The sequence below is a fragment of the Syngnathus leptorhynchus genome, chromosome 17 (genome assembly GCF_054491065.1).
Source record: "Syngnathus leptorhynchus isolate UIUO chromosome 17, UIUO_Slep, whole genome shotgun sequence".
NCBI classification, from domain to species: Eukaryota; Metazoa; Chordata; class Actinopteri; order Syngnathiformes; family Syngnathidae; genus Syngnathus; species Syngnathus leptorhynchus.
Window position 1 is genome coordinate 7,816,020 of NC_141211.1, and position 8,981 is coordinate 7,825,000.

At 40.8% G+C, this 8,981-nt stretch overlaps 3 protein-coding genes across 3 annotated transcripts in view; 1 reads left to right on the top strand and 2 right to left on the bottom strand.

Annotated features, from left to right (window-relative positions):
- Window position 1: 1 nt before the first annotated feature.
- Window positions 2-3,832, bottom strand: f11r.1 (F11 receptor, tandem duplicate 1). Its single transcript, XM_085936230.1, has 10 exons — window positions 3,591-3,832; window positions 2,580-2,639; window positions 2,327-2,443; window positions 1,960-2,103; window positions 1,638-1,840; window positions 1,445-1,547; window positions 1,239-1,346; window positions 1,102-1,114; window positions 924-984; window positions 2-778 (listed from the first exon to the last, which is right to left on the bottom strand). Exons 1-10 carry the CDS (start codon window positions 3,634-3,636, stop codon window positions 743-745), a joined length of 891 nt encoding a protein of 296 aa, XP_085792356.1. The 5' UTR covers window positions 3,637-3,832; the 3' UTR covers window positions 2-742.
- Window positions 3,833-4,010: 178 nt separating this feature from the next.
- Window positions 4,011-5,874, bottom strand: thy1 (Thy-1 cell surface antigen). Its single transcript, XM_085936231.1, has 4 exons — window positions 5,777-5,874; window positions 5,253-5,296; window positions 4,831-5,154; window positions 4,011-4,761 (listed from the first exon to the last, which is right to left on the bottom strand). The coding sequence occupies exons 2-4, from the start codon at window positions 5,281-5,283 to the stop codon at window positions 4,655-4,657; spliced, it is 462 nt and encodes a 153-aa protein (XP_085792357.1). The 5' UTR covers window positions 5,284-5,296; window positions 5,777-5,874; the 3' UTR covers window positions 4,011-4,654.
- A 2,004-nt stretch (window positions 5,875-7,878) lies between these two features.
- LOC147043582 (uncharacterized) overlaps window positions 7,879-8,981 on the top strand; it is a 2,098-nt gene continuing 995 nt past the window's right edge. Inside the window, exons 1-3 of the mRNA XM_085936407.1 lie at window positions 7,879-8,015; window positions 8,373-8,720; window positions 8,795-8,981. The exon at window positions 8,795-8,981 is cut by the window's right edge and continues 995 nt beyond it. Coding sequence (XP_085792533.1) covers window positions 7,943-8,015; window positions 8,373-8,720; window positions 8,795-8,901 — 528 coding nt within the window. The 5' untranslated portion in view covers window positions 7,879-7,942 and the 3' untranslated portion in view covers window positions 8,902-8,981. The remainder of the gene's footprint in view (window positions 8,016-8,372; window positions 8,721-8,794) is intronic.

Genomic DNA, 8,981 nt, shown 5'->3' on the forward strand with positions numbered 1-8,981 from the left:
ATTGACACATATGAAAACATTTTATTTACTTTTACCGAAAAGTTACATAGTTAGGGAAATCCATCAGCTCCAAACTCAGCAAAAATGTGGAAAACTTGCAAGATTTCCCAATAAATATTCAATAAAACAGATATTACATAAATTCTTACTCTATGCACCAACATCTGTGTATATGAACCTTGCAAGCGCATGATTGTTGGAGGATAAAGTACCAGAAAGTAAAACCAATCTTTAAGAAGAGTTCATAGCTGTGATAAGACTATACAAGTCAATATCAAGATTAAAAACAAAAAGGTAAAAATATAACATCAATGCACAGTTCTCAAACTCTAGTACTGTGCTTTTCACAGGAAAGACAATCACAGTTCGGGACACATACAGTACATTACCCTGTTTTCATTATTTTAACGAATGTAGTTCTCAAACTGGAGTCATAGACAAACAGAATTTGAGAACAAATGTAACAAGTTAATTTCTGTAAGAATTTTTACTGTATTTTTGATGGAATGTTAAGATAACATATTACAAAGTGTCAGTCACACCAAAGGCCAGTAAGAATGATTTTACCAACGGAACAAAAAAAAAAAACAAAAAAAAACATATTTACAGGTTTGTTAAAAAAAAAAAAAAATGTTCGAGAAAGCTTTAGATCATATAATATCAAAATTGCCGAGATGAATTGTAAAAACCACAAAAGGGCACGCTGAAACAGTTAAAACCAGCCATGACTGTTGCTTGCAGACTATACCACAAATGATGACTTCTGCTTGAACTCACCCTGTGAACACAAACAAATCATTTATATGATATACAATCTTTAAATGTTCCCGTTTGGACCTAAAACGAATTAAATAAAAGCAAAATCAACATTTGCAGGCATTTACAGAAACGTTTTGGAAGAAGCCAGGCAGTGTCATACTTACATCATCATCCTCGCCACCATACACAGAAGGTGGCTGGTAGACCACGTTGGTTTTTGGCTTGCTGCAAGATACATTTTAGAAACAGAACCATTTCAAACCAATTGTGGTGGTGTGTGTGTGTGTGTTCATAAATTGATCTAATCAACTGTGCCTAATAAAAATAAGAAAATACTCTTACCTTTCAGTCATTCCTGTAATCAGAAGGAAGAACACCAAGTCATCAAGCTATACAAACTACAACGCTCTCTTCTGCTCAAGATCTGACAAACATTGATACAGGATAACTATCCAAAGAAGGCATAGCTGTGTACTCACGGGGCAAGTATCCTTTCTTGTGAGCATACCAAATTCCCACAACAAGCAGGACGAGCAACAGGAGACCCACGATTACCCCAGCAACAATGCCTCCGGTGTTAATGTCACCTTAAAGAATAAAATTGTGGTAGAACGTCATCTGGAGGTCGTTTTGCAACATTAACATTCAGCATTGTCCAGCACCAAACTGCATAAGGGGCACTTACGGACTTCCATATTCACAGCTCTACAGCGCTGTGGAGGACCAGCGTTGTTGAAAGCCTCACAGAAGTACTGCGCTGTATCTGTCTTTTTGACAGCAGGGAACTCCTGTGAAAATACAAGAAAACGGGTTTTCCTATCTGAAAAGGGGAGCGCTAGAGGTTGAAATGGTGAAGACAGCAAAGCGCCGCAGCTCACCAGGTTGCCATTGGCCGAGTTCAGTACATAGGTGCTATTCTGGAAGCCGGACATCTTGCTAGGCTCAGGTGGCAGAAGAACATTGTTTCGGTACCACTTGTATTGGGGAGGGGGCGAGCCATCTCGATCGTGGCAGGACAGAATGGTACTCTTGCCGGTCGTCACGGAGGAGGGAATCCTACACAAGGGTGGCGAGGGAGGCACTGTGGGGAAATAATGCTGTTTTCTTTAGCTTCACTCACCCACTGCTTTGAAATTTGATTGCAAAACAATTTTATTCCATCATCTGCAACACAACTAAAATGCTCATGGAAATATTTACCGAGAACTGTGAGCTTCACCCGGGCCTCCCCAAATTGGCTAGCAGCAAGAGACACCTCACAGTCGTACACGCCGTTATCCAAACGGGTCACTTTACTGAATCTTAGATTGTTGTTATATACTGTCACCCGGTTGCCATACGTTGCTGTGGAAAAAGTTGCACATTAACCACCAAACACACTGCACGTCACTGCCAGCTTGCCTTGTAGCATGCTTCTTTGTTATTGATTAACATCGGTGGGTTCCTGATGGCATCGGGCAATAGTGGAAAAGTTGGAGATGAAAAATGACCACTTGGTACTCTTAAACATGTATGAAGTATATTTGGCCTATATGCCTTCAAAATATTTAGCGTCAAAACAACTTACATGTGGTTTTGCCGTTATAATAGATGTATTTCTGTGACCCTGTAAGGTCTTTGAACTTCCACTCCACCCTGGCACTTTGACCAAAGTCCGCAGAATATGAGCATGTCAGATCAACCCCTGAAATAGTAGAAACCACGATAAATAAAAACACTGAAAAGCTTCAACAAACAAACATCTAAATGTGCAACCACTTGTTGACTGATTGAGCTGATGTGGCAATATTAAAACTGCCCCCAAATGTGTTAAAACTTACCTTCATTTTCTTTCACTTGCACATTTGCATTGGATGTCGTAACTGTGAAGCTACTTACACCTGTTGACACAAATACAAAACAAGGGTTCATATTGTTATGACGTTACACCCGGAAGCAACTGCACACGTCACTGCTCTACACGGAAGGAAGGATGGTCAGATGTTGCTTAAAAGGACAGAAAATATTGGACTGATTACAAGGTCAAATCACAACAATCACCCGCCACTGATGAGAAACGTTTGAAGGCTGCTCGTCAGACTATGGACCGACAGGTGACTGACTGTGGTAACAAGCCTACAGGGCGTGGGCACGGAAAAATGCTCCACTCGATCCAAGTTCCTGAAGCAGCATCGAAACTGTAACAATCTAAAAATGAAACTATGTCGTAACGGGGAATGCCAAACTAAAACTTTAAAAAAAAAAATCCAATAACAATGTGAAAAATTCTTATTTTATTGTGTAATGTAGGAAGGGAATCGGTCTTAAAGAAACATGAACATGTTTTTATTTAATGGTTTTGGTGTGTGTGTGTGTAGAAGCGGCGTAGAACTTGCACTGCATCATAGGGAGAGCAGTTTCTAAATCATTAGGTGAAAGTATCTAGCTACATGTCAAGACAATTAACACTTTTGTAAATTAATAAAATACCTGATATCATTCAACACCAAGAAGATTTAATCCTTCGCACATAGGTTCCTATTGTTGTGACCAGAGAAGCGTGACGATATGCAGATCGCATTGTTGGGATTCAGAACCGGTTTCAAGTTCGAAAGTTTGAAATGTAGACTCTAAACAGTAAATATACGGGACTGTGCATTGTTCTTGACTTCCTCAACGTATCAGATGAGAAATATACAGGGCCGCATTTCGAAGATCAGTTTAACGCTTTCAAATTCTTAACGTAGTAATTAATACACGATAGCATGTCAGGCTAACAACCATAGAAATGTTTTAAACATTAAAAGAAAAAGAAAAAAAGTCGCCAAAAAACAAATTTGTAAGTAACTTACCTGTCGTCGCAAACAAGAGCGTCGAAACCAACCAAGCAAAATACATATTTGCGTTGATCTTTGCAGTTTGTTTTACTGCGTTCCTCCGTCTGGTTGAAAAAGGAGATCCAAAACTCAGAACTACTTCAACTAAATCAGACAAGACTCTCTCTAATCGTGAGTCGTGTAGTTTCGGCTGAGAAGGACGACAGAGGCCTCCTCAAAAAGGCTCCACCTGCTTGGTCGGGTTCAGGTGACAAGCGCGCACCTCACTTCCGGTGGGGGGGGAAAAAGTCGCTCAGGTGCAAAGACCGTACAACAGGTTTGACAACGACTCAGCACCTGTGGAATGGCTGGAAAAAGAAAACGTGTGGCTTGCAAGTTTTGATACTGATTCGGAATGATTATGAATTTATTATGATAGTAAACGATGGACACAAAACAAACATTGTAATATACTTTGGATGATAAAAAAAAAAAATAGAATCCATAAACACCGCCACTCCTGATACAATACTAAACGTCCTGTATAAACAACTAGCTTATTAACTGTCAGACAACCATCTGTGCTTTACTTTATTGATGAACCATTGTTTGTAATCCCAGCTGTAGTTGCCTTGTCTTCTCTTCACCGTACACATATTATAAACCCGAACATGGCAGGTTTCATGCAATAGCACTTTTCGTCATGTACTCGTAACAGCAGCTATAGGATCATGTAAACATTCTTGATTTATATACATACTTTATGCATGCATTTGAAGTCTATATAGCTTTTAGACTAATTATTGTTTGGCTGAGTTGGGCAGATGTCTTGTATCACTTGGTTAGGATAAGCTGATTATATCACTCCTGAGCTAAGATTCTCTCATGATGCAGAACAGAATCACTATACTGATCCATTTGATTCTACAGAATATATCACATTTCACATCTATATTCCTGAGATCGTGCTTGAACTCAGCTTAGGCTACAGTAAATGCAATTTTTGCACACTAAGCTTAGATATGACTTGATGCTCCATGTGAAGTCAGAGTCAAGTGACAGCCACCTAATGATCGGGCGGAGCAGCTTGGGTACAGTGTTCACAGCCAGTCAAATGCGAGCACCATCGGAAGTGTCATCAAGGTCAAGAGTAGGCCACTGCAGCTTTGTAACAGGACACTCCAGGCAGAACAGGGTAGGAGGAGCTCTGCAATAAGAATGGAGAAATATTTTTCAATGGGATGTTAACGATATGTTAACGGCCGAGGAAACTTACTTTTCTCCACCACCGAGGTTTTGGACGCAGTTGCTGAGTCGGCCAGTTTAATGTTGCAGGTGAAGTTGGACTTGCCGTTTGGCAGGTTTTTAAACAGCAGCCGGCAGATGTTGCCGGGGAAGATGCGAGCTTTGGCTCTGTGCTTGTAGGGGGCATGCTGCTCCTCCTCCGGGTTAGTCGTGTCCAGGAGTCTTTCCCCTTGTGTGTACTTGCAAAATACTTCGGGTGACTCAGCGGGAAGCGAATATTTGCAATCCAGCCTGACGTGGTTCTCATCTATCGAGCAGTAGGATACTTGAATCACCTTCTGAGCTGTCGCAAAGCCTGCAATGCAAAGACATGCAATGACAAATTCAGAAAAAGATAACGATCACAGAAACACACTCGGTTTAGAAAAGATGTCATGTACAGTATGACCTTACCAAATAAAAGAATTGTGGTAAGGAAGAACATTTTCGCAACTATCCTGAAAAAAAACAAAAAAACACTGAAATTAATGTACACATGCATAGCTTCAAACATGTCTCATTTGATATTTTTGTGATCTCTGGGAAGATGAGCTGGGCTTTATTTTTAAAAGAACTGTGTCATTTGGAGCAAGTAGGTGCATTGTAGCTTTACTTCTCATGCTGTGCAGTGAAGAGCTAGAAAGTTCACTGGACACATGCCAACAGTGATGCATTCCTTTTCATAACCACACCTACAAATTCTGATTATTGGCCAACTTCAAACTCTTCAATGAGCTTTACAAATGTATAATCTGTGTGTCGATAAATTCGACTAATATTCTTTTCTGAATGTAGTTTCAAATACCTTTGTAAACTCATTCATTTGCATTCAAAAGTCCATGCAGAATCATTTATGCCATAAAAGTTCGTTCTTTACCCAAAATAAGATTCTGCAAAAAAAATAAATAAAAAAAAAATAGCGTATGAATTATCCTCACCTTGTCTGATGCAGTTTTATTGCTCTCCTCAGCGCTCTGCAGTGATGCCAGGGGTTGTTACAGTAGAGGTCGGCTCCGAGAAGAAACACAGGCGAGAAAAAGGGAGGGGGACAGTGAGGGAGGGGGAGAAAGGGCTGCTCCACTCCAGTTAAGGGACATTTATCAACATTACATAGGCATTTATTGATTTATTTTATTTTTTTCTCACACCGTCTTTTATCAGAGGACAGAAGTTGATCAGCTGACACGCTTCATTGGCTGTACTGTAGATCCTCATTTCATGTTGGGAAATGTACAGCAGGTTCTTGTGGTCATTTCATCATAATTTAATGTACACTTCATCATAATCTTTCCGCAATTCAGCTCTACCTGTTCAACATAAACACAAAATGACATGGCAAAAATTATATTTGCTATACTATTGTCTCCCTACTGCCATAAATGTGCTGTTCCTCACTATACTTTTATAGTGTGAGTTTCTTTATGATCCACTTGTTCTGCTGTGCTGTTATTTGTCTCTTGGGCAATTCATTGCCTTTTTTTTTTTTTTTTTTTAAAGCAACTGATGTGTGACACTAATAAAAGGAAGATGCAGCTTGAAATGATTCAGGACAGTGACATTGACTGCCATCCCAGTCTCTAACGATGGCGGTGTGCACGGCCCGACCGTCGGCAATTTTTGCAAATTGCATATTTTACGTGCAAAATTAAAACAAGAGCAACTGTGGACATGTTTTTTTAAATATCAAGGACGTTAACGCCAAACACATTACATCCTCTGTGGCACATTCTGTGCACACTGCTCATCCATCTCTTCAAGGACATTTGCTGAACACCTCCATTGCCAAACTAGTCTCTAAGGACATTGGGAGCGGTGTTGCAGACCTCTCAAAGACACAAACCCCAGCAGCTAATTAAAGCAGCTCTGCAATGTACTGTATGATGCAATTTAGATTGTGTTAATTCATGTCACTACTTACAAATCTTGTCCATTGAGTTAATTAAGGGACAAATCATAAACAAAATGACTAAAAGTAATGGGGAAAAAATACCATTACAATCACAGATCAAACTGTCAACCGATATTTGATTTGCTAGGCTCCCTTCAGTTTCCTTCTTTTTCTTGGGGCATTTTACCTTCAATTTTGCTTTGATGAGTTTAGTGTGGAATAAGCACATCAAACGCCCTAGTGATAAACATTCACGCGCACACATTGCATAGTTGTTATTGCAGTCAAGAGGGACGCAACTTCACTTTTTTGGAATGGATATAATCATTTGTTTCCATTCTATAAGCTTCTGACAATACAACTTCTAAATAATGTTCAAATATTGTCATTGATAGAACTCAAAAATAGTCAAAATACAAAACGAAATTCACTGCCGGGTCACATAACTTTTTTTTTCCCAGAGCTGTAATTTTTTCCTGATTAATCTAAACTATTTGCACATTGTCTTTAGCAAATAAACTGTTTTCGCTCTGGTAGACTGCATTACAATATCTATCCAGCAGAGAGCGCTCGTGTCGAACTGCGGCATGACGCCACTGAAAATGGGATGTTCAGTAATACAGTATTTCTTTTCATTGCATTTTTGTGGTGTGGGCAGATACATTTATGCAAATACATACAAATAAAAGCACTATAAATACAAAGTATTGCATCAATCATTGTCAATAGGTAGAAAGAGGGTCAATAAGATAAAGAGAATCGTGCGTGTGCGCGTTTGTGTGCGCGTGCGGATCCATCCAACTCGGAAGCAGCGCCTTTCCCTCGAAGCAGGTAGGACACTCAAGTTGTGTAATCCTAAATTTTGAGATCCTGCGAAATATCCTGGCATTGTTTTTTTTGGGAGGGAAGTGCACGCACGGGGTTGGGGGGGGGTACTGAGGTTTTAAGCCTGCACTGTAGTATGTGAGTATGCAGCTGGGTACTTTGCTGCAGTGGGCGTCGTCACATCTGCAGCCTGCACTGAGCTGCTATTTTTGGTGCTAGCGGATTCTTCCAAGGCCGAGATGATGCTGCATGTTGCTTTTCCTGCTGCTGTCACTGCTGTATTCAGGCAATTGTAAAACTAGTCTCATGAGGTCCCATGTTGGACTCTGTCTGCAGGTCCTGTGAAGGTTATTGATGTGATCTGGAATTCAGTGCGCTATACTGAACACAAATGGCGCCTTACCTGCTCACCACAACATGCCTTCTCTTCACCAGGATCATAATAACACATCAGCAAACTCACAGTAAGTCCCTTCATTGAATTTTCTCTGCTATGTGGTTGTGAATTTCGATGAATTGTTAAGGCAACAAGATTTCAAGACTAAGAGCGGAAAGTTCAATCAACTTGCATGATGTTGTCATGACTAGATGTGAGTCCAAATATGTTGGAATTAAGATAAATGTGTGCCATTTGTGTGATTATGTTCCTGCCAAATGCAGTCTTAGCTGATTGGGTGTTTTGCAAAAGGAGTGAAACCAGTAGCTAATGATGAGCCTGCTTTGCAATGAAAAGATCATTTCCACCTTCTTCAATTGGACAATCAATCCAAACTGCATAACTGTGACTGAACCACATTCTTCTTCTATTTGTCTCTCTCTAGTGAGTTCCTTGTACACGTTTCTTTTCCCTCCACGCGGGCCTCAGATGTTTCCATGCCTGACTTATTTGGAGAGGAACGTCAGGGTGGACTGTGAGTTTCCCGACGCCAATGAGATCCCGGGCCCCTACTGCGAGTATCGTCAGGATAGCAGGCTGGTGGGCACCACCTACCCCAACGCCGTCATCTTCGTGTCCATTGAGGACCGTAGGAGAAGCAACGTCAGCCTGTTTGCCCCAAACCTCTGCCGCCTTACCTGGGCGCCGATGGCCGACGAGAAGCCTTACACATACACGTGCAGGGTTTACCAAGGCACCGGTTGGAAGGAGAACAGCATGGCTGTGCATCACCGTGAGTCAACTTCTTGCCAATTCCCCTCTTTCAAATAGAACTAAATGTCTTATGGCATTTTGCTCTGCTTGCAGGGTTTCTACCAATCTGCTCGGCGATCAGCGTGATGTTTGAATCTGCGCCGTGGCTTTTGTCAATAGTGATGTCACTTCCTGTGGCAATGGGGCTTTTGAATCGTTGAACTTTTCCTGACGGCACAATCGACCTGCTTTGTGGCTCACTTTAATGTTGAATCAATTTGAGATGGTCATAATGTAGAAT

Bases quoted from the DNA above. Each gene is read 5' to 3' on its own strand.
- thy1 (XM_085936231.1), bottom strand. From the start codon at position 5,283: ATGTTCTTCCTTACCACAATTCTTTTATTTG. The intron at 5,155-5,252 runs GTAAGGTCATAC...TTTGCATTGCAG, and splicing joins TACCACAATTCTTTTATTTG to GCTTTGCGACAGCTCAGAAG. The intron at 4,762-4,830 runs GTAAGTTTCCTC...TTCTTATTGCAG, and splicing joins AACCTCGGTGGTGGAGAAAA to AGCTCCTCCTACCCTGTTCT.
- f11r.1 (XM_085936230.1), bottom strand. From the start codon at position 3,636: ATGTATTTTGCTTGGTTGGTTTCGACGCTCTTGTTTGCGACGACAG. The intron at 2,444-2,579 runs GTAAGTTTTAAC...CTACTATTTCAG, and splicing joins GCAAGTGAAAGAAAATGAAG to GGGTTGATCTGACATGCTCA. The intron at 2,104-2,326 runs GTAAGTTGTTTT...CTTTTTCCACAG, and splicing joins TTATAACGGCAAAACCACAT to CAACGTATGGCAACCGGGTG.